Source organism: Carettochelys insculpta, chromosome 19 (assembly GCF_033958435.1).
Source record: "Carettochelys insculpta isolate YL-2023 chromosome 19, ASM3395843v1, whole genome shotgun sequence".
Classification (NCBI taxonomy): Eukaryota; Metazoa; Chordata; order Testudines; family Carettochelyidae; genus Carettochelys; species Carettochelys insculpta.
Genome location: NC_134155.1, coordinates 5674187 through 5698786, shown reverse-complemented (window position 1 = coordinate 5698786; position 24600 = coordinate 5674187). Strand labels below are relative to the sequence as shown.

The following is a 24600-nucleotide window of genomic DNA, read 5'->3' as shown; positions in this document are numbered from 1 at the left end:
TGGGAAGTGATTTCTCTTCTGTGTGCCTCAGTATCCTCGTCTATACAATGGGGATAATGATAGTGATCTCCTTTTGTGAATTAATTTGATATCTACTGATGAAAAGTACTTTTTATACAAACTAGATATAGCTATGTGGACTACACTAGAGAGGGACGACACAGGCTTTCCCATTGGATTTCACAGCTATTTGCTCACAGAAGAGAAATGGGTTGATGAAGCACGCTTGGTTGTATTCCAGGACCTTGAGGGGAGTGTGCTTTAGTGGGGCAAACTTTTTTGCCAGTCTCCCCCAATTTGTCCCCTTCTAACCTTTCCCTGTGCCAGTCATGGCTCTGTCATTCTCTTTGCAAAATCAGTCCACTGTTTGCTACTCAGTCTTCCCATCTGATTTCCTGTCTTCTTGCCTAATCAATCCCAGTGGTCCCCTCAGAACTCTTCAGCCACTCTTTCTGTTCCCAGTGCATTTTCCCTGTTTTGGACTCCTCTTCCAATCTGTCTCCCATCCACAGCTCCTTCTGTTACTTTTTTTTTGCCCATCCCACATCTCCATCTGTACCTCAGCTTATCATCAGCTCATCTGTCCCAGTTTTCTTTTCCCAGCTTGTTCTACTTTTCTCTCTCTCCTCCAGCTGTTATTTTCTGTCTTCCCTCTTCATCCCTCCAGTCTCACCAAGCTCTTTGCCCCAGTGTCCTGCTTGTGTTTCCTTTGTATTCAAGTCAAGTGCCTTCTGCCTCCTGTCTACCTTGTTCCAGCAGAGGTGTCATTTAGAAGAGACAGGCTTCCTGCTCTCCCTTAGTGTAGCTCCTCCCTGGCTCAAGTATCCAGGATCAGCAATTGTAGGGAAAGTCCTCCTTAGCCTCTGTAGCCTAGCAAGCTTATCTGCTGTGTGAGGATGGCTAGGAGCTCTGAGAGGCTCAAGTATGCTTAGTAAAACTTAATCTAATTCATAGAAGTCTCTACTGAATGTGTGCAAAGTGCAGCTTTTGAAAGTGGCCCATTTCCAAGGGAATGAGAAAAGGCACTTTTCTGACTTAAAAGCCACACCTGTCAAATTTCAAGTTTGGCATGGGTCACTAGAGCTGTTCAAAGAAAAGGTCTCCAGAATTCAACATGGGCAAAACTTATTTTCTTCCTCAGTCTCATTCTCAGAAATTTTCTAGTAAAATTCAGCCTAAGCCACATGGAAAACCTCAGCCAAATTCATTTTTTGTGGGATTGGGGCTTAAGCTAGTTTCCCAGCTGTTGTACTCATACATAATTAGGCCTGTACATGCACACTGATTCCTTAAAAATATTTTTGAAAGTTGGAGGAGCTGGGTTCTGTTTTCTGAGAAGAATTTCTCTTGCTCCGAGTCTGATAGCTATGACTAGTCAAAGAAATTTCCAGTTTCAGCATTTAGACCACCAAAGCACTAGAATGTTAGAACATGACCATCTTTCTCCAGTTTAGTCAATGTTTTAAGGTGGCTCTGGGTACTGTTTAAATTGTGAGTAAAGTAAAAATGTTCTTATAGTTTGCTGATTTGAATACAGCAACAGCTGTGTCTTACATTTAGGGTCAACCTTTTACATGACTGTCAAAAGGTGTAAAAAGTACTATTTTTAAACAATAGTGTGTTATGATATTGTCAAAACCAAAGAAATTTAAAATAAAACACCCTTTGGCTTACACTGTTGTGAAGGAGAAGGCTTTGCCATACTACTGTTTTTTCTTTTAATAATTTCAGTGCCACTTAACATAACTCTTTGAATCTTGGTTAGTTAATTTTCAACATAAGAGTTTTGGAATTCTCTAGTATTTAAGATAATTTGAGAAGCTTAAAATATACCAGTCATTTTCTTTTTTAACTGCCCTTCTTATACACACAAACTACTGAAATGCGAGATATGGCCTAACACCCAGATACTGTGCTTGGTTATATGCGTGCTTTCTAAATATGTGTTAATTTCTATTTCAATTCAAACTATGCTAGCTGTTTTTATTCATACTGTGGTTGAAGTCCATTTCATATTCTACTATTGAGACTAGTAAACTGTGTATAGGAATGCTGAATTCACTTTCTACAGTAGTAGAGCCTTTTTAATAATTGTACCTCCCCTTTTTTTTTTAAGGATGGAAATGGAGTCGTGCGTGGTTACTACCTGTCTGTGTTTCTAGAGCTCTCAGCTGGATTGCCGGAAACGTCCAAGTAAGGAAATGTCCATTTTATGCTTCTTTTATGTCTCTCCCCCAAGGAGTTTAACGGGCTTTACAAAAGTGCATTCAGCTTCATGGCTCTGCTAGGGTTTGATCCAAAGCTCACTGAAGTAGATGAATATTCCTGTTGATTTCACTGGTCTTGAAATCAGGCCCTTCATTCCATTTTGCAAGTAGATAAGGAACAGAGGATTAGTAAATCTGCAGAACGCAACAAAAGAAGTTAGCTGTCAGTAGAACCCACATCTCAACTTCTAGTCCTGTGCTTGGTCAGCTAGGAAACTGACTGTAAGGCAAAGTGTTCCATGGAGCAAGATGCTATAAAATGACCAGTGTATAGTCCTGTGGCCCTCAGATAAATTAAAATAAAGATAATGCCATTTTTTTTTTTTTTTTTAATTACTGTCTTCCACATGTCCAGATCAAGAAGATACTTAGGTGAGGGAGAGGTGAGGGTTTTACTCTTCACATTAAGACCCTTGATAATACTTAGTACTAGAGGCGTCCTGTCATCTTCAGTACTCTGGACATTTCACAGTTAGCATTGTGTGAGCTGGCCGAGAACCTGTATGGGTTGTTTTATGTACATATGTATTTCATTAGCAAAATGATTCTCAAAGCTCAGCCTCGCTGGACAGGGCACGTCATCTGAATGGAGGAGTCAAGAATCCCTAAGCAACTCCTCTATAGTGAACTCTCCCAGGGCAAAAGGAATCAAGGTAGGCCTCGCAAGAGGTATAAAGACTGTGTGAAGACCAACATTGCTCATGCTGGATTAAACCCCAAGCAGCTAGAGCAGCATGCAGAAGACTGAACAGGCTGGCGTGCTCTTGTATGACAACTTCGAAGAGCAGCGACGCATAAACCTGGTTGATGCTCATGAAAGGAGAAGAGCAACAGCAGCAGCCACACCGACAGAGCCAGGACAGTTACCTTGCCCATGCCGTTCAAGGCTTGGACTCCTCAGTCACATGTGAGTCCACAACCAATGAGCCTGTGCAAGCTCATGACATCATTGTTGGATACAGTGTACTAGCAAGAGAAAGATTTCATTAGTCCTCTATCATATGTATGTCCTATTGCAGAGTCAGTCTGAGTGGGGCTGTGCTACAAACATTACGGTGACACAGCTGCTATGCTGCGCTTTAGTCACTCATTACAGTGACAGAAGGGGGTTTTCCATTTCTTCAGTTAATCCACCCCCTTCAAGAGGCAGAAGCTATGTTGACTGAAGTATTCATCTGTCAACCGCACTGTGTCTTCACCGGGACTTAGTTTGGTTTAGTTGGATCTGCTGGGGTGTGAATTTATATACTCTGCAGCGACATAACTAGTTTAACCTAAGTTTTGAGGTATAGATTGGACCTAAGTGGTGGTGGTTTTACTGTTGTGTTGTGGGACCTGTGACCAAGAAGGATCTGCATTAAGGTTACCCTTAAGTAATATAATACAGAAGAGTCTCAATATTCGCGAACCTATGGTTTGCAAAATCAATTATTCGCAAGCACCAGCAGCTGCTGCTGCTTCCCCCGGGATCCTGGGGAGCGCTAGCAGCTGGGGGCTGCCATATTCGCTAAATTCAACATTTGCTAGGGTTACCAACATGGAACCCTCATGAATGTTGAGACCCTACTGTATCCAGCTTTGTAGAAGAGGGTTATATAAAAATTACAGAAGTAATGGTGGTAATCTTCTAAAGCTCAGTGCAGCTGTTTTCTGCCATTTTCACATGCTTGCAAAGGATAGGAAAACGTGATAGAAATTTATTGTGTGCACACATAATTTCTTACTCTGTCTCAGCTATTATAAAGTGTAATCAGTGGACCCCAAAGTAATCTTAAATCAAGTTTAAAAGACACAGTGAACTTAAAAATATTTCAGATTTGGAAACTATAAAGGAAAAAAGTGAAGGTAAGGAAAAAAGTATTTTTTTCAGTTTATGGGTTTGATTCTCTGTATGGTTTGACTGTTTCCTTTGTGCTGTTTTTATACTCAGCACATAGAAATATGAAGACCTCTGAAGGATCATAAAATGATTGTAAAACCTAAGCAATTTAAATGAGGGTTTAAGATCTGGCAGGGTTTCGTGGGCCTACTTTATTACAACAAGAAGTCCTGTGGCACCTTATAGGCAAACATATTATTAAAAAAAAAATCCTTTTGGTATGATGTCCATCCATTTGCATTTGGAGAGGAAGATGATGTCCATCTGTATCTGCAAGTTTTTTCGTAAGGTTGTTGGATTTCCACTCCATACAGCTAATACAGTGCCTTGCATGGTGACAGGTATCAGGGGTAGCCGTGGTAGTATGTATCGGTAAAAACAACGAGAAGTCCTGTGGCACATTATAGACTAATAGATATTACTATTACTAATATCTGTTAGTCTGTAAGGTGCCACAGGACTGCTCATTGTTTTTGCAGATACAGACTAACATGGCTAACCCCTCTGATATTTATTTTTAAATTAATTTTCATTTTGCATCCCTTCTTAATTCACTGGTTCAGTTTTATTTGAGAAGTTTGTCTGCATCGTAAAATCCAGCTACTGTTGGTCATATTACACTTATTTCTCACGTAGACTAGATTGGTAGATGCACAGAGCTTTGAATACAGATTTTATCAGGTCTGACACAGTTAACATAGTTAGCCCTTGGCACCAGCATGCTGCCTAGAGTGACTGCTGAGAAGCTTTAATGCAGAATGCATTAGAGCTTAGCATTGAGGGAAATCCTGATCTGTTGTATTTAAAATGCTTTAGTTTATAAATACAAAGGAATCCTTCAGCCTGTCCTAAAAACATGGAGTGCATTTGACTGTAAGCTCAGCCTTTTGCCTTTTAAAATTTGTTTTACCCCAAAAAGCCATGAACATGCTATTTGTTTTCCAGTCTAGATTTTTTTGCTGAACAAATTTTTTAAATTGAAAATTGTAGGCTTTTTAAATGTGATTCTCTCAGTAATTTACTTTGACGTGAAACAAATATACAAATGCATTTTTTTTCCTTGTACTGAAATCTGGTGGTGTGTTTATTGCTCCAATTAATTTCATTTTGTCCATAGGTATGAGTACCGTGTGGAGATGGTTCACCAGTCTACCAATGATCCTGCTAAAAATATAATTAGAGAGTTTGCCTCTGACTTTGAAGTTGGAGAATGCTGGGGTTATAACAGATTCTTTCGATTGGACTTGTTAGCCAATGAAGGATATTTGAACAGACAAAACGATACTGTAATTCTTAGGTAAGAGAGCGGTTATTTCCACAAACTTGTTTTCTGTGGCATTGTTTTATAAAAATACGATAGTTATTTCTAAAGTAAGAAATAATCAGATTAATGTAAAAATATTTTGGCATAAAATGAAAGGATCCTTATTTCCCATGAGCTTTAAAGGAGAAAGTTTATTTAGCAGGGGAAGTGGGACAGGTTTAGGTGTATAGATTCTTTGGAGGTGAAGCTGTCATCTTCCAAAACTACACTAGTAGGCCTGTATTGCACATGTGTAGACAGAGAATTAAAAATTACAAAAACAAGAAGTCCTGTGGCACCTTATAGACTAATGGATAATTTGGAGCATAAACTTCCATGGGCAAATACCCACTTCGCCAGATGCATGAGTGGTGAGGTTTCAGGAGGTTTCAGAGGAGGGTATAAAGAGGGAGCCTCAGTCAAGAGGAGGGCCAGAGTTGACAAGGTCTGCTCAGTCACAGAGGATTGAACAGACCTTGTCAACTCTGGCCCTCCTCTTGACTGAGGCTCCCTCTTTATACCCTCCTCTGAAACACCCCCACTCATGCATCTGATGAAGCAGATCTTTGCCCATGGAAGCTTATGCTCCAAAATATCTGTTTTGCCTGTAAGGTGCCACAGGACTTCTTGTTGTACTCGAAGATACAGACTAACATGGGCCACCTCTCTGATACTTTAAAAATTACATTCCATTCTCCTTTGCATATTGTTATTTAGATAAGAAGAACTTTGAGAAGAGAAGGAGTTGGAGGGTTTCGTAACAGAATTGAAGCTAACTTTGTTATAGAAAATGGTATCATTATGGCTAAATACAGTTACCCTGCATTTTAATTCGAGTTAGGTTTTTAAAGTATCATTTGTGGTTTATCTATTCTGGTGTTTCAGAATTCTGTTTCCTATTATACTAGGAAAAGTATAGCGGAATTAATTTTCTATCATGCTTCACCTTAATTTTATAACCTGGCTTATAAGCATTGCATTATTTTAGGTGGGACATCTCAAGCTCTGTAAAAATTTAATTTTCGTGGCATTCTAAAGGTTTCAGGTGCGTTCACCTACCTTCTTCCAAAAGTGTCGGGACCAACACTGGTACATTACTCAGTTGGAAAATGCTCAGACAAGCTACATCCAACAAATAAACAACCTTAAAGAGGTAGGTGGTGGGAATTGGATGCTTATTTTAATGCAAAACTCAAGCATGAATTCAAATCTTTGATTATACTGGTCAGTGGCCATTATGTTTGATTCACTGTCAGGTTTATTTGGATACCCATAGCTATATTTAGAGGATTGATGGTGCTGGATTATGTTGCCATTTAGTTTTAATGTCTTTCAGGTTAATCTGTTCAAATCTGTGAAATGCTGTTGCTTCTTGTAATTTTATTCTCAACAAATTTTGTTTGGCATATATTTATGTCTGGTTTTGTTTTTTTTTTTAATGTATTTAAGAGACTTGCAATTGAGCTTTCCCGTACTCAAAAATCACGAGGCATGTCACCTCCAGACACTCATCTTAGCCCCCAGAATGATGATGGCCCAGAATCACGATCTAAGAAATCTGGATCAAATCCTGAAGTTCTGCTTGAGAGTGTTGCTACTCCAGCACTAGTGAGAGATGCCAAGGATGATGAAGAAGAGAAAATCCAGCATGAAGATTTTAATGTAGGAATTCTCTTCTGCTCCAGTTTTATTTCTATCCATTGTACTCTTACAGGAAAATTATAGAAGTATGTGTGTTAGATGAGCTACTCTGTACAAGTACAGAGCTAGAGTTTAGAGAGCTGCAAAAATTACTTAAGGGGAGAAAAATTCCAAAGGCATGGCCATCTGGTAAGCAAATCAGAGAATCTGTCTATCTTAAATAACTGCTTGACAGTACCATTTTATCTCCTTGTGTTGCACTTTCAGCTCCTTGGTGATCTTACTGACATCTGGTTTTGCTTTGTTTATTTAGAATGTAGTCTAGATAAAAAAATTGGGGGAAAAAACACTTAAGATGAGAATTTCTGTACAGCAGGAATTTTATGTTTTGTTGATCCAGTATGAGCTATCGGATGGTGATCTGGATGTAGACCTTGCTGGAGAAGATGAGGTAAACCACCTAGATGGCAGCAGCTCCTCTGCTAGTTCAACAGCTACTAGTAACACTGAAGAGAACGATATTGATGAAGAGACTATGTGAGTGACTACAAAAGCTCACCCAAAATTGTTATCCTCTTGGCCCAACATCAGTTTCAATAACAATAGAATCAGCTTTGTATATATCACAATGGTGGTGTCTTTGATGAGCAGAAGCCAAAAGCTGGCCTGTAAATGACATGTAGAATGTGGTAGAAATGCAGAATGCCACGTCTGCAACAATATTGTACTGGTTTATTTCTAGTGTATTGGCTTATTCAGTTTAACATATTGTGCTTGGCCAGCAATGTCATGTAAGGCTCTTTTCAAGAGGTGAATTAAATCTGTTCCTACAGTTTACCATGGTGATAACACTATACTACAAGTACTGTTTAGAACTGGAACACTTCGACTTCAACTTTTCAGTATTTAAATAGTCTAAAGGACACTGTCAGATCCACACATTTGATAAATTATTAAAGATATATATTCTTGTAATGATTATGAAAGGCTTGCAGGATCAGGTTCTCAAATTCCACATCTTGGAAACATGTCAGATGTTAAGACTTCTGGTTTCACAGACAAGTGGTGATGCATTTTAACTTTTTAGTACATGCAATTTTGAAGCTAGGTGTACAAAAGTACAGGCTGGACCTCCCTCGTTTGCCAAACCTCGGATTTTATCAGACAAAGGCAGATCAGTGCTCCAGCCCTGGCTCCCTCCATGACACTCTTCTCGGCTGTCGGTTGGACCAGAGATCCCCAGATTTTAGAGGTGCAACCTGTAGTGGGATGGTAGTCTTTCTGTTCAGCTGGCAAACATCATAATGCCTAAATGGAACTGGTGATGTGATTTCTCTTTTCTTTTTTCCCCCCTGTCACCAAGGTCTGGAGAAAATGATGTGGAATATAATAACAATATGGAGCTAGAAGAAGGAGATCTCCAGGAGGATGCTGCTGCTGGTGGTGGAGCATCAGGTACAAAAGAGAATAATGACAATAAAATTTGCATTAATTTCTCAGGTTTCCTTTGTTTTTTTTTTTTCATTGCCACATCAGAGATAATATTGAGCTGCGTATTCTGGAGCTTTTCTATTTTTGGAAATTCTGCATAATGTATTGTATGTTAATTGTTGCTGTAAAGTGCCAGCTTCCCAGTGGATAGAACAAAAGTGGAGGGGCTTCTGCTGGACATCCTTCAGAGAAAGTCTGTTAGATGTTTCTCTGGAAGCCTGGATTTTAAGATAATTCCATTTCAGTCAAAAGTAGAGCAGCAAGTAAGTCTCCGTTTCTATTCTATTGCTGTCACCATGGTTTCTGACCACTTGACGCATTCCTTTAGATTTTGCCTCACTGTTATTAGCTGGGGGGGGTGTGTGTGTGTGTGTGTAATATGACTCTTTTTAAAGGTGGATCCAGAAGGAAAATATAAGTAATTAGATAGAACTCTGTGAGATCACTTGCACCATAAAGGTGGCTGCAATTAAAAATCTAACACCACATTTTAACCAGGATTTCTAAAATGACTGAACCTACATTTAAATGCACTCATGATGCCAGCACCCACAGAGCACAACTCTTAAAGGAGCTAAGGCCTGTTTGGCAATCTTTAAGGAATACTGATGTTCATATCTTTTGGTTTCTTTTTTTAACTTTCAGTATAAACCTGTAGTGCTTTAGATCCAAACTCTGTCATAACACAGGCAAATTATGCCTCTCTTCAAAATGTTCATTGAGTCAGACATTTGAGGAGCCTGACTAATTTATTTAAGTATGACATTAATCAGTTAAGAACAGGAATGGAAAGCGGGGTGTAATGTCTGCAGAATACGATGTTATCTAAGGTTCTCTTCACATGTCATTTTGGAGGTATTTATAAATTTTGATGCGAAGCATGTGTGTAGCCCATTCACTTTAGAGGGAACCCTTCATTTTTTAATTGCTTAATCCTTTTTCACTCTGAGTACTGATGATGCTGTTCCACATGCTTTGGAAGGAAACCTTATTGGTTCTCTAGTCTAATCTCCTAGATTGGACTCCAGACACGGGCTGGGTCTCAGATTCCTAATGTGACTGCTAAATATTATACAATAAAAACATTTCCAAGTTCAAACTAAGGCTTAATTGAAGATCTCTCTAGATAAAAAAAATCTTCATTTTTATGTTAGTGTTTTTTTAAATCTACAAATGGATTAAAAACAGCTAATATACTTTGAAGTCAGTGTGTTGATTTTCCATTTTTTAGGCCGTTAGTGTTTTATTAATGTGCTTTGTTTTTTCTTCATTACTTTTCGTTTCTGTGCTTGGTTTTACAGGATTGCCTTTGGTGAAGATTTGTGGTTATTTTTAAGATTTCCATCCTTGAACTACATCTGGGATTTTTAGCTGCTTTGTTTGTGAAATACTGAAAACTAATATATGCAGACAAATATAGCGTGTATGTACTTTTCACATGGTGCTGTCTTTCAGGTGTTAGCCATGGCTATGCCAGTGCAAGTGCTAGATCTTCAAGGCGGAGCGGAACTACCTTAGGCTCAGCAGCCAGCAGCAGTTTACTAGACATAGATCCCTTAATTTTAATCCATTTATTGGACCTCAAAGACAGGAATGGGATGGAAAATCTATGGGGTTTACAGCCACGCCCTCCTGCCTCACTTCTGCAGAATAGAGGTAAATGGTGCATTTAAATACAGTTCTGTGTGTGCCCTTTACATACAGTTAGATGCACGTCATGTCTAAATAATTTGTTAGAGATTTATTTAAATACATCGGAATGACCATACTCAGCCCATAGGTCCATTTAGCCCAGTATCCTGTCTTCTGATAGTGGCCAATGGCAGGTGCTTCAGAAGGAGTGTATAGTAATCAAGTGATCCATCTCTAGTTTCTAGCAAAGAGAAGCTAGGAGAACTTCAGAGCATTGTTTTTGTATCCCTGCTAATCTGAGCTAATATCTACTGATGGATCTATCCTCTGTGAATTTATCTAGTTCTCTTTTGAACTCTAGTAGTCTTGGTTTTCAAAATAGCCTGTGGCAAAGAGTTCCATATGCTGACTGTGATTTGTGTGAAGAAATACTTCCTTCTTGTTTTGGTTTTTAAACCTGCTGCCTGTTAGTTTAATTTAGTGACCCTTAAAGGAGTACGGGTAAATAGGATAATTATTTTCTGAGATGAAAAGTCCGTCTTATTAATCTGTATCTTTTTCCAAGATGGGGCATTCAGATCTGCCTGCAGTATTCAAAATGTGGGTGTACTATACATTATACATAGGCAATAGGATATTTTTCTGCCTATCCCTTTTCTAATGATTCCCAGCATTGTTAATGTTTGTGACTGCTGCTGCACATTGAGTGTATGTTTTCAGCAAACTATCAGCAACAACTCAGTGTCCAGAACTTTGTCTATATTGCCCATTGTGAAGGAGGACTGGGGAATTAGTCTGTCAATAGCTGTGGTATTTTCATAATTGGTACTAGTCACTGCACACCAAATGGCAGTGTACTCTTGAGCTTATTAGCTGCCTTCAGAATTAGCTCTGCTGATGAGTATTGACTCAGACTTTTCTGTATGGAGGCAGCAACAGTGTCTGTCTGTCTGTCTCTGTTTAAAGATAAATGTGGGGCTGTGTCTAGACTGCAGGAAACTGTCAGCAAAAGATATGCAAATTGCACAGTGCTCTTGCCTATCCTTTGCCAATAGGTCTGTTGGGAGAGGCGCTTCTGACATTTGGCCTGTCTACACAAGGCCAAATGTCAGGAAAACCCCATCTGTCAAGACATCCCTTCTTCCTCGTGGAACAAGGTATACAGAGATGTTGACAGAATGCTCCCAATCCACAGATCTCTTCTGAGAGACCTGCAGTCTGGACATGTACACTGTCAACAAAGCTTTAGTTGAGCGAAGTCTGCAGTCTAGATATGGCCTGTGTGTATGTCTGAAGAATATTTCCAGTTTGAGTAGTTATCTTGTTAACTATGAAGAGAGTAATTCCTTATTCTTATCTAGTACTCTGCATGTGTGCATAAGTGGCAGATATACATATCTCATAGAGCTGGAAGGGACCTTGAGGGTTCATCAAATCCAGGATCACCATCCTTCAGATGTTTGGTTATTTTTTTTTTAATCTATTTGCCCCAGACCCCTAAATGCCTCCCTCAGGGATTGAGCTCACAACCCTGGGTTTAGCAGGCTAATGCTTTAGCCACTGAGCTATCCATCTCTCCACCTGCAAGGGATTAGGGTGCTGTAGACATAAACAGGCTCTGCCACGAATCCTTTAGGGTTTCCATGCCAGTCCCATGAGGAATTATATAGGAAAATACAGCCAAAAGAGAAGCTACTGTACAAGGTTATACAATGCAAATTACAGCTATTACGGCATATTTGCAGGATGAATGAAAAATCAAGACCCTGGTATTCGGCATACTAAAAGCATCAAATAGGAGAGGCAGACCCCACAGAGTGGGTAAATAATATAGTAGATTGGTGCGGAGCTAGTCTACAGAAACCAAGCCACTCCACATTGGACAGGGAAAGATGGAAGGAAATAATGAGAGAGGCATCAGACACCAATGGGCACTGAGCCCATGGTGGTTGATGATGATGATGAGACATAAACAGAACAAAACACAATGTACACCGAGTAAGGAATGGCCAAGTTGCTTGCTGGAAGTGGAGCTACAGGAAGGATTACATATGGTAAGGGGGAAGCCATTTCAGGCATTTGAGGTGGCACAGAAGAAAGCACTCAAGGACACAAAGAACACAAGTAGCAAGATCAGGTGAATTGTAAAGCCAGAAAGGAAGTGTATCAGAAGTTGAGGGCAGTGATCATGATGGAGAGCATGAAAAGTGAAGAGAAGGTGCTTGAAAAATAGTACAGGGTGATGCAGAGACTCCTGGAGGAAGAAAATAGTGGTCAGTTTCTGTGCTGATACTTAACTAACTTCTGGTATTTTGCGTGGAATTTATTTGAATTATAGTGTTAGGCTGATGTGCCCTAACCTTAATTTTGTGAAACCCAAATGAAAGATTATGTGACAGAATTACATTTACAGCTTGCTAATTATTGCTGAAGGTCAGATATTCTACTTCATTAGTAACTGTTAGTAAATTGAGTGAAATCTCAGGTAGATTTAGCAGAGTTAAGGATTCCAATCTCAAGACAGGAAGTGAATACTTCAAATGTTGTTCAGCCAGTTGTTCCTGTGGCATTGTCTGCTTCATTGGTCTCTCTAGAAATACAAAATAGAAGTTCATAGTTAGATCATCTCTCCTGCATGAGGGTTCTGCTCAGTTTCCTTTGATTCTTCCATTGCAATAGTGGAGTCGTGTTTGCACAGGGCCCTGTAAAAAATGGAGGGAGGTTTCACCTCTTTCTCTCTCTCTCTCCCTCTTTCCCCCCCACCCCCCAGTAAAATAGCTCGATTGGAACAGTGCTCTCAGGAGCTCCCCTGCCATAGGGTCCCCTTATGGAATCCCTGGGAAAGGATGCTTTCTATCTTATAGGGGACTTTGCAAGAAAGCCTTTCTAATACAATACCAAACCTGAAAAAGATCTGTGTGTAGCTAAAGCACTTGCACTTTCCATCAACAGACATTGATGAGCAAAAGATAGGTGAGATCATCTCTTCCGAGCTGCTATAATGTGCCTCCATATTTCCTTAGGATTGGTAGGAAAATACTGTGCATCTTTTCACTCCTGCTCTCATTTCCTTTCATTATACAGGTACCTGTCCCTGCCAAAGGACCATGAAGCCAAACAGTCCTCTCCATGCCTTTTTGCACGGGCACAGTTATGTACATGGAACATCCACTGCACTTGCAGATCTGTAGGACGTAATCTGCTCCCTAAACATTTGTGATCTGTAGGTTCAAAAAAAGTGGGATGACTTAAACATCCTTCTAAAGAGGCCTACTTTGTACAGTGACAAATAGTCACATGAGCCATTCAGGGTAGAGAATGATGCTGAGGGTCTGTTTAGTTATTAGGGGGCAGATGACCAAGTTGATAGCCATAGTAGAGATGTCCCAAATGGGATGGACCATAAAAACCAAAAGTGGCTTCCCCAGTACCCTTGCAGAATGCAGATGAGGTACACTGGCAAGAGACTGTAGTGGAAATCCCTGAGGATTTCTGTGCTACACCTGTTCTGCCTATAAGCAAAGAACAGCCTTTGGGTTCTATTGTGAGTTCTCTCCTTCATTAAATACATTGGCAGAAAGTGTTTCTTCTTAGGGTAACAAAATTCTCCTAATGATGTAGAGTTTGATCTAGCTTCCAAACTGCAAAGGGTATAAAGACAATGTATGGGTAGAAAAGTCCCATGCATGTAGTCAGCTTTTAAAAAAAACAGCAAACCTGCAGATGGGACAAAAGAAGTAGTTTTAAGCAGAGTGTGAGTTGAAGGTAATGCAAAGTTGTCAGGACTCTGTGGGTGCTTTTCTAGATTCTGCTTTGACGGAACTAGAGGGACCAGGGGAAGCCATTGAAGAGATGGGATAAATTTTGCTCTATTGGCAGTATGACCCCGACTGAGGCTCCCACGCTAATGTTGTGGAAGGTGGGATCTCTGCTTCCTTAGGCCATTAAACTGCATTTATTATGGTCTTTGTTTCACTGAGATCCTGAAGTACTTGACTTTATTCCTGTAACTTGTTAAATCACCATCATGAAGCAAGGTTTTTTATTTCCAGAGCATACTACGTTTTGCCTCCCAGGGACCCAAAGGCCATTGGGGTTATAGCTCTGAGCCAGCTAAATTTGCAGTGAGGTACTTAGAATTCTGCAAGTTTAACAAATAGAACATTTTCAAGTTGATCTAATTCTGGCTAATTAAAATAAAGGCTCACCTCCATGGTATCTCTTACAGCTGACCTGGGGCAGCTAGGGACCTAAGGGACTTCATGTACTTCAGAGTCCTCCTCTGAATTGTCAGTTAATGTGAAATGCTTATAAAATTATTCTTGTATCCAAGCAATGCACTTGACATCAAACTGATGAGCAGCTGACCTTAAACCTGTCCAGAGATAAGATATGCTCTCTGTCACTATGACTGGCACACTAAAGGAAAGCAAAACATGCAGCCCAAAAGAACCCGTCTCCTCTGCCCACTGTTCCCATTTAGGTGGAGAGGGCTGCTGAGAGCAGATGCCATCTGTCTCTACAGCCAAGAGGAAGGGGCTGTAGTTTGATTAAAGTAACTATAAAAGGCACTATGTATGCTACTAGTTAAAAACATATTTGAGCATGTATGCACTATATAGTTTAGTGCTAACGGTCTTGTACAGAGTGGGTGACCATCCTGATTTATTATTCCGTGATGTCTTTTTTTTTTTTAAACCAGCCTGAACAGGAAAACACTACTATTCCCATTTTTAAGGCAGTGTTAGTCAACACTAAAATTGTCCCTACCCCTGTCCTTTTTTCCCCATTTGTAGTGGCAATAAAAAGCAACTTGATTTTCTCCTTTCCCTCAAGGAAAACAACACAATCACTGATTCTTTGCCCTTATCACATAGGTAGCCTTGTGTCCCTTGAAATGTTAAAGGGATTGTCAGGTCAAATGTGGGAGCCTGACTGAAAACTAAGCATTAAAAAACTCTGAAACCAATAGAAATGTTCCAAGATGCTAAAGATATTTATGGAAACAGTTCAACAAACAATCTTTGCAATCCTTTCCTTGCAGCAGCTTGCTAGTGCATAGGAACTTGAATGTAAAACTGACTTATCTTCTATACATCCTTCCATTCTTAATAATGAAAGATTGTAAAGAGCAAGAATCTACTGATGGAGGTTACAACATTTTTAACCTTGGTGTTCATTTAACTTTTTCCTTGTAAAGCATCATCCTACTCACTTAAAGACCGCGACCAGCGGAGGCACCAGGCAATGTGGCGTGTGCCACCTGACTTAAAGATGCTGAAGAGACTCAAAACTCAGATGGATGAAGTTAGAAGCAAAATGTCCGATGTCAAAAACCAGCTGTCAGAAGTAAGAAGCAGCAACACTAGCTCTTGTGAGGGGCAACCCAGCTTACTTCCTGGTGACCAAGGGGCTTTGGCTGCCTGTGGAACAGAAAGCTGCAGCAAGCTACAAGAAATAGGAATGGAGTTACTGACAAAATCATCAATTACAAGCTGTTACATAAAGAGTTGTAAGTGTGGGATGGGGGAGGGGTAGGTATAAAGCTGTCATTTCTCTAGGTGGCTGTTGTAATGTGCAGACAGATACTGTATCTGGGTGCCTGGGAAAAGACATACTCAGCCTTTTTATAGCTTAAACTTTATGGCTGTTTGTTTATAGTAAATATTTTTGAGAGAAGCAGAAACATGAGAGTCATGTTTATTGAAGGAAATTAAAAGGCTTCTCTAGAAACTGGTTCTAATGTTTTCAGCAAGGGCATTGTAATTATGTCTTTGAAGCCTGCTGCAAATGATGATGATGATGATGGTTTCATTTCATGTTGACTTTATGGGTAGTATGAAGTTTAATCTTCTATAAAGACAACTTTTGGTGGCGAAAGTTACCTACAGATAATATGCAGATCATCTCTAAACTTTGTAAGTTTATGGCACATGTGAGAAAACAAAGTTAAAGGATTCCAGGGTACAAATTACTAAAATGTGACTGACCTTGCAAAAATCCAAGCAATCTCATAGCGCTCCAGAGAGTAATTTCTTCTAGCATGAGAATCTTTTTTTCTTCAAGAGTGTGTCAGCATGAATCATGCTGTAGGTCCTTGTGAGAGAGTTTGGAGTCTTTTGAATAGCAGCATCATAAATATGTCCCCTGCATCTCTTCATGCTCTCATACAAAGTCACAAAGGCCAAGGCAGCTGCAATTCTTCCTCAGTTCCCTCTTACTGGCTATGGTGGCATGAGGAACCTGGTTAAGTGTCTGACTTGGTAGTTCTTAGCTCCAGCAAATGTTTTCAAAATTCTTCAGAAATCTTCAGAACTCTTCTGATCGTCTGAACACCTTTGACCCATCAGGACTGAATACTGACTGCTGAACATTTCTGTATGCTCCCTTTCTGTGCAGGGATTCTCAGTGTGGTGAGTTTGAAACCTGTGGGCTTCAAGCTTGCCTGTTCTGTGATGTCCAAATTCCTTTGAAGGATGGACATAGCAGGTGGCTCTTCTGTTTAAGTCATATATACTGAGTAGGTGTTCAGTGTATCTATCTTTGATCACAAGAATGTATAAGTCACATGGTATGGAATTGAAACTTCATCTCATGGAGCAATCTATGAAAGCCTCTTCAGATCCAGAGGCGATGGCACCAGAGTTCTGACAATGGACAAAAGGACTTAATCTAGCAGACAAGCAACTCCAAAGAGTGCTGAGAAGGTGACACCAAGAAAAAACTTGACATCAGCACCAACGCCCCTGCAATTGAAGCAGACTTCACCAGTGTTGCAGAGTCTGGCACTAAAGTAGACACTGATAGCTCTGATAATGAAGTCGAGCACTGAGGAGGGCCATTCTGGAGTGGAGCAGAGACTCCATATAGAGCTCAGAACTTGCATACAAATAGACCACGACAAGCTTTTGGAAACAAATCCACAAACACCTGAACAGCTCTGAGGACTGATGTTGAGCAGCCTGTGGCACAGAGAGACTCCGTCAGCACCCACTCAAGATTAGGCATCACACCCCTCAGCAAAAGATGCCTTTCGCAGATGAACCAGGTCTGTAACCAATGTCAAGGCACCTGAGGTAATGATATAGACCCTGGTGCTGAGACCATACCCTAAATACATCTGTAATGTGATTTGGGAGTTTCAGCTAAATCAACTGGACATTTATCTTCCTGAAACCATTCAGCACCGGATTGGATAAAGATACATACTTTGGATTTTTCTAGAGAATTGCTTTTTTACATTGATGAGATGAAACACTTGGGATCAACCCCCCACCTCTCCTCCATGACTGTAACTGGCTTGTCAAAAGGGTCTGTAAGTGGATTCCACTGTGCAACTTCACCTGTTATCAACTTCACTAGGCAACTGCTCCCTTCAGTTGCCAAGTTGCACTCTACCAGGACCCAGGCAGTGTCATCAGCCCGCTTCAGAAATGCGCCTGAATGCTAAGTCTGTAAAGCAGTGATTTGAAGCAACCCAATGACTTTCATTAAAACTGATGCTGTTTACATAGTGGCTAGATCTGGTGCGAAGTCTGGGAGAGCAATACAATCCTTTTTACTAATGCAGCTGATATTTCTTGTTCCCATTTTCAAAGGAAGGTACAGCTTGTCAGTCACTGCTACCATGGGCTTTAAATTGTGAGGGAACTGATGAAGTTTGAGACACTACTCTCCCTTCCTTTGTACCTGGTCTGAGAGCATAAGGCCATGTGCATGGCCTAATATGTTGCTGTTGAAAAGAGACTGAACTCGTGCACATACAGTGAGTTCACCTCAACAACCCCATCTCAAAGAATTAGGGTAACCGTTTCTGATCTGGTCTCAGGAGCATTATTGATAAGTGGCATCCTCCAACGATACCTTCGTAACAGGAATAATATGCAATGAAAACCCTGAAGGAGTTGGAGAGATTTGGAGAGAGAGGGACATGGTGGTTCTCAAATAAAGGTGAAGAGACTTTGCAGCAGTTAGTTTAGTTTCACTTAAAGCCAATATAAAGATGGGATGATTCGGAGATTTGACTGAGTGCCTAGGTAGGACATTCACACTCCTTTTGATTAAATATCTTTGCAGTTGCAAATAAGAAAAGTAATTCACCCAAAGCTACTCGTTCTGGAGCAGCAGGGAGCCTGTCTCTTCGAAGAGCAATGGACTGCGGGGACAGTAATCTTCGCTCAAAGGGAGACTGTCAGACTTCCTCTGAAGGTAAACTTGAAATGTAGGAATGCTTTAAATATGCTTTGAAATCCATCTGGAAAAAAGCTTTTTAAAAGCATATATTTGGTCATAGAAGTTCTTGTCTTTGAAACACACAGACCTGGTACTACTTTCTCTAAACATGATTAACATCATTGCATCAATACAAACCTTTGAGAATCTTTTACACCATCTTACTAAGGCTTTGTGTTCAGCATTCATGCTTGGCATTCCTGAGACATCCACTTTTCCACAGTAATCTGCCCGTTTTCCTAGTTTTAAGGCCCTAAATTGGCATGAGTATGCTTGTAAATTATGACATGTATAAGCAAGTTGTAATTTAACAACCACAGATTAAATTCTGAGTTCTGTTTCCTTTAAATGAAATAAGAAAATTATGCTTAAGCCCTTGTGAGACCTACTCCTGCAGCATGTGGTAGCAGAACTAAACATTCTGTCCACCAGGAAAGTTTAATGTAATGCAGGAGTTCTCAAATTGAGTTGCATGCGTGTGCATGTGTGTGTGGGGTAGTTAGTGATTATGCGAATAAGCGTTGAACCCCAGGGAGAGGTCCCAAAATGGAAAGAGACTGAGCATTGCTGCTATCGTATAGGCAGATGGAAGCAAAATTTGTACCCTGAAATTTAGTTTTCACTACTGCTCCACTGATGTGCTGCACTAGTGCAGAGAAACACCTATTTCCAGTGTGTATACCAGTCACACCAATACACTAATTAAAACATTTCTCTGTATTAGTACACTTGCAGAATAGCTGACGCATGGAGATCTAATTTGCATCGCTTGCACAAATCTAAAAGATTGCTCTATAATGGGAAATCTTCTAAGCACTATCCTGAACTTGTGCTACCAGAAGTGTAAGCTGTGACTGAGACCATCTATTTTTTTATATAATATATGTTTCTCAAATGTGCACATTAAGTGAACCTAATGTCAAATGCTGCTCAAATGCTGATTTGAAAATCTGAAAAGTTTCGCAATTATTTTCACCTTTTCTTAGGTTGCCTAGTAATCTCCAAGTCTGGCAATAGGCATGGGTCTCCCAGGCCCTTAACAAATAGTAATGCTACTGATGTGTTGCCTAAACAAGAGGAAAGAGAGTGTGAAGGCTCAGATTCTGATATGGGCATTTCAGCTTTAAATGGTTTAACCACTGTGGAGAAGACAAGAAAAGCTGTCGCTCTGGGGTAAGTGGTTTTTCTCACTAAATTATAAATGGAACATTCAGAATTGTTAAAATCAAGCCTTTTATGTTTTAAGGAATGTAAATTACTTTGAAGTCATTCACATTTTTCTGCTGGTCCTTTTTGATATCCAGCTTTGGACCATAAGTGAGTTATGTCCTTATTTTTCTATTTTAAAAAACTTTTTGTGGGTCATAGCAGCTCACTTTAACTAAAGCTGAAACATCCAGTGGCTGTTGTCCGCCTAGTTAGATTTGCCCACTTGCAGGTCAGACTTTTGTCTGTTTTCATAATATTTCCTACTTCATTGTTCCATCTAATTAAATTTTACATCATTTGCTTGTGCAGGAGAGGATATTTCACTGAGAGTCCACCATTCCATTTTTCCCCCCTTCTATTTTTCTGTGCTTCTCCAAGCATTGTTTATGGTTTACAACACGTGTAGAGGTAGTTTTGAAATATGTGGTCAAATTTCTCTAAATGGCAGGATAGTGAATGGTCAGGTGAAGTGTCTTTTGTGCAAACATTTTATGCTTTATGCTGAGTCCTGTGCTAGCTTTCTGTCAGTGATGTGAGGCAATAGTATGAAAAGGTAGCTTTAAAATACTTAAGTAGATGATACGTAGGGGTACAAATTCCAGATGCTGAATGTGTCTTTAGCATTGTGGGTCATTGAAGGATACATTCTTTGGGGAGCATTAGTTATATACTTTCAGATATCAAAATGGAACCCTGTAGAAATTTCACATAACTTCAGAGTGGGAAGTTTCCAGAAGTTGCCCTGATGCTAAATTATGTATGGCACAAAGCTGTACCCATGCTTGGACTTAATGCTCTACATGCTAATGCTGTTTTTTCTCCAAACCTATTTTAAGGTCAAATTCTAAAGGATATATAGAAGGACCACAACCAACTGATCTAGAGAACAGCTCAGAAACTGGGGAGCTACAGGCTATTCTCTCTGAAGGCACATCAGCAGGATCAGAGGAAGGTAAAGGCAGTATTAAAGAAAATGCTCAAATACTCTAGTGACACTTTAAAACAAGGTTAGTTCTTTTTTGTTGGGTCTAAATTTCTTGGTCAAGGTAAAGTCAATATCCAGATGCTAGAATAAATAATTAAATATAAGTCAATAACAAGATTCTGGGTCTGTTCAAAAGCATCTAATGGTCTGTATTTACTTGTTGACTACCCTTTCTGTACAACAAGAGCATTTCTATAAACTGCGCTTTTAAAAAAAAAAAACAAAAAACTGTCTACTTGGAGGGCTGAATTTACATTGCAACATTTGAGATTTAAAATGAATTTATCACAAGGACTGCTTATCTGTGTGACAGAATTTGGAGAGCATGGGGGAACTTGCAAGGACCTTTTTCTTAAAAGTTTACACTTCGAGTTTATTTTTATATTTGATTACCTGTTCTCATCTTAAGACATATTTAGAGATGAGGTTTGGAAAATTATAAATTTAAAAGATGGATTGCACTTGTACACCAATTTAAAATATATTGAGTCCTTATTCGGTGTAGGGTTTCTGCTTGCAGGGTTAAGTTTTGTTGTGACTAGGACTACATCTGCACTGGACACCCTTTTGAAGTCTAGTTTCAGTGGGGTTTTGTGGTACACAAAGTGGACAACTTCCTCTGAAAGTCAGGTGAAATCTTGCAGTTGTTGAAAACATTGGTTTTTTTTTTCCTTGTGTTTCCATCCTTGAGAAAATATTGCTGACTTTCTTATTGATATGAAAAACACTTCTTCATGGAATATCTTGCTAAAACTCTGCAGACTTCCACCCCTGCACTAATTTGAATTTCAATGACTGATGAATTGCAGCTCAAAGCCTATATTAAGGTGCCAGCATCCATCTCTATCTGCAGTGTGCAATATTGTGTAGGTGTTGGCATTTACAGAAGGTCTCTCAATGACATAAGACTGAATTTCTTCTCTTAGTCACTGCAGCGTGATCATGATGTGTTCCTGCAGCTCGCCTGGTGGAGGAAGCAATAATAGGAAAATGTTTTTTTAAGTAAAATATTTCATTGTTAAAACCCCAGGAAACAAATATTGCAGATTATTTCCCTCTCTGAAAGGAAATAATGCAGTAGCATAACTGTTTTCAGATAGCTGTGCTTAGTTGAAAATTTTGAAAACTAGGTCTTTCTTTGGGAACATGCTTCAACATAAGAGAACCCAGTTTTCCTGATTTCAGTTTCCAGTCAATGTCATTCTTATGCATTTATACTGTTGTAATTTCAGCAAGCCTTCAGAGAAAAAGGGATGGTTGAAGGATCCATGTTCACACATTTCTTTCTCAGCACTACTAAAAAATGGCAGTTCCTAGAGTTTCACAATATGGCAATAGAGCTCCACCATGCCATTTTAAGAGATCAGTCTTCTATTGGGCAAGACAGTTAGTTCATCTTGAATTGTTGGTTTCTCAGCACCATTTGGACTAAGTGTTGTGATGAAATCTTTTGAAATAAAGAGGTAGAAGTAGGGGTGAAGTTATGTGAAGAGTTGTGGAACTCTTACTACCTCATTTCAGTTGATTTGGTTTCTGGACAAAGAGTGGGAACGTCTTTGCTCTGGGGAACTGCACTGCAAAATCAATGGCATTTTGTTAGCTTTCAGTGCCACTCAGTCTGTTGGCTCATAGGCAGCATGGGGAAAACCAGTCCAGACACCATAGAAACCTGTGTGGTTGCTTCTTGTTTTGATTAGTTTTCAACCACAGTCAAGTAGTGGCAAGGTGTAAGGGACAGTGTTCATTCAAGACTACTAAGATGGGATTTTAATAGAAAAATCATGTTCTCTGTGAGAGTAGTGAATAAGAAAGTTAACTTTATTGAAGTATGCTGTTGCATGGAAGAGTTGGTCTTAAAAAAACGATCTGGCTTAAGATTATTAAAAAAGACATTTTGACTTTGGTTCATTTACACAGTGGTTCATTAAAGCATTGGTAAGAGCGGGATGGCTGTCGAATGAGGAAAGCAGATAAAATAAGAAGAAAACGCACATATCCAAGTTCACACTTATATAATTTTAGTCAGATTTTTATAGGATTGTGCCTTTGAATTACATCTCAATTGAATAAGATAAACAGAGAACATTGTAAAAACTGTTCCCCAAACATGTTCAGTTATTGATTCTTTAGTGCTCAGGTTAAAGAAGTTTAGCTCTCTAATTGTACACAGTGCTCGCTTTGCCTTGTTCTCCTGCCAAGCCCTGGAACTTGGTATTGCAGTATCTTGTGAAGGGGGGGTGGGGCGTAGCAAGCTGAGAACTTTGTGGCTACATACTCTTGTTGCAGCAGGTTCTTTCTTCTTTGCTCTTTGCAGCTGGGCTATGCCAGAAGCATGTCCTTCACCTCCTACCAGGTATGAGCAGTGAAAGTGACATTGAATGTGACACAGAAAATGAAGAGCAGGAGGATGCCACATCCGCTTCAGATGTGTTTAATCGTGCCTTTGATGTCCAGCCCTCCAGTGAAGGTAGAAAAGTGTTATTGTGCTGTCATAAGGGCAGCATTCCAAACACTACTCCTGATATGGCTCATGTCCTTGTGGGTAAAGGACACTATTTGGGGTCAAGTTTGTGCCAAAACTGCACAAGTTAGTGCCGAATGAAGTCTTCCAAACATTATTAGTTGTTGCTTGAGATCTCATTTTCAAGTGGAGCTGAAGTGGAAGTGAATTTTTGCTAGTTAAATCTAAGACAAGATTAGTCTCCCAGCTGTAGTTTGGTTGCTAGAGTTATTTCAACGTGAGCTTGATTAAGCACCAAAGAACAGACTACATGACTTAGCATGTTTCTCCCATCTCTGGCTTGACCCCATCCAAGGCTGAAAGCCACAGAACCTTGAATGGGTCAAGATAGAGACAGGAGAAACCTGTTAGGTCATTTAGTCTGTTTTGGTGGTTAACCAAGCTCTCTTACATATGCCACTTGCTTGAGCTATTTCAGAAGCACAGAGCATCTGCTGAGGACTGCAGGTCCCAGGCTCACTGCAAAGTTGTAGCATCAGTGCTAAGTTGTGGAAGATGCATGGGAATCTGTGGCTTCAGATTCACCATCTCTGTTGTAGCTTTGGGAGGCGACAGTAGCATTTAGCATGTAGGCTGTAGGAAGCACTCTAACTTCTGCATAAAATCGGACTTGCTTTTGGACAGAAGAGTGGACTTGTCCCCAGTTAATGTGAATTCTATTTTCTTTGTAGAAAGTAACAGTAAATAGATGCTGGTAAACAGTGTCCCCTTGTAAGGAGTTTCCATGCTAATAAACTGCCTTTGAATAATTCCGTTTTGTGAAAATCTTCAAAAACCTCTTAAAGGATACTTGTAAAATGTTTACATGATTGCTAATTTTAAATAAGTTTGGGTAATGGCATTTATTCCAAATCAACAATAATATAAATCTAATGCAATCAGAAGATCAGTCTTATTTTGAATCGGTAGGTTACTGCCAAACTCCACAGCCTAACGTTGAATGTTATAGTGCTGACTCACAAGAAAATTTGAAATTACCACCAATTTGCACTTAGCCTTATACTTTTAAAATTGTGGCGCAAACTAATTCTAAGCAAGGATTTCAGCTTCATATGTGTCTTTTCTTAAGAATTAAATCTTAATCTCAAAGAATTGCTGATTTATAGATATGTCATTAGATTTTTAAATTTAACTGGTTTGGTGCTTTGCCCATAAAGGTACCATATAATTTATTTTTCAGTATTAGAGCTGTGTTCAGGTTTTTCTGAAGGTGATCAGATGGGCCCTGAAGACCTCAGCTTTGGTACTGGAGAGAACAATACAAGGTGATTGCTAAAATCAGAACACTGACTTAATAGCAGTTAACTTAACCCAAGCCTTATTATAATTTGTTTTAATAGTTTCGTGACATATCAAAATTTTCTCTGGATTTGACTATTTACATGAAGGATGTAAAGATGGAAGGGCATTATATAATAACTAATATCCTAAAACTTGTAA

The 24600-nt window shown here is 39.6% G+C and overlaps 1 protein-coding gene across 2 annotated transcripts in view; it reads left to right on the top strand.

Moving 5' to 3' along the window:
* Positions 1-24600, top strand: part of TRIM37 (tripartite motif containing 37) — a 53984-nt gene that overhangs the window by 28310 nt on the left and 1074 nt on the right. The window contains exons 12-25 of one of the 2 annotated variants that reach the window (XM_075013485.1): positions 2117-2193; positions 5264-5443; positions 6488-6602; positions 6899-7111; positions 7491-7627; positions 8454-8545; positions 10037-10237; positions 13298-13363; positions 15414-15725; positions 18290-18421; positions 19432-19618; positions 20491-20606; positions 22954-23106; positions 24341-24425. In XM_075013485.1, the coding sequence (XP_074869586.1) occupies positions 2117-2193; positions 5264-5443; positions 6488-6602; positions 6899-7111; positions 7491-7627; positions 8454-8545; positions 10037-10237; positions 13298-13363; positions 15414-15725; positions 18290-18421; positions 19432-19618; positions 20491-20606; positions 22954-23106; positions 24341-24425 (2066 nt within the window). The remainder of the gene's footprint in view (positions 1-2116; positions 2194-5263; positions 5444-6487; positions 6603-6898; positions 7112-7490; positions 7628-8453; positions 8546-10036; positions 10238-13297; positions 13364-15413; positions 15726-18289; positions 18422-19431; positions 19619-20490; positions 20607-22953; positions 23107-24340; positions 24426-24600) is intronic. The other variant, XM_075013486.1, reaches the window with a different exon arrangement.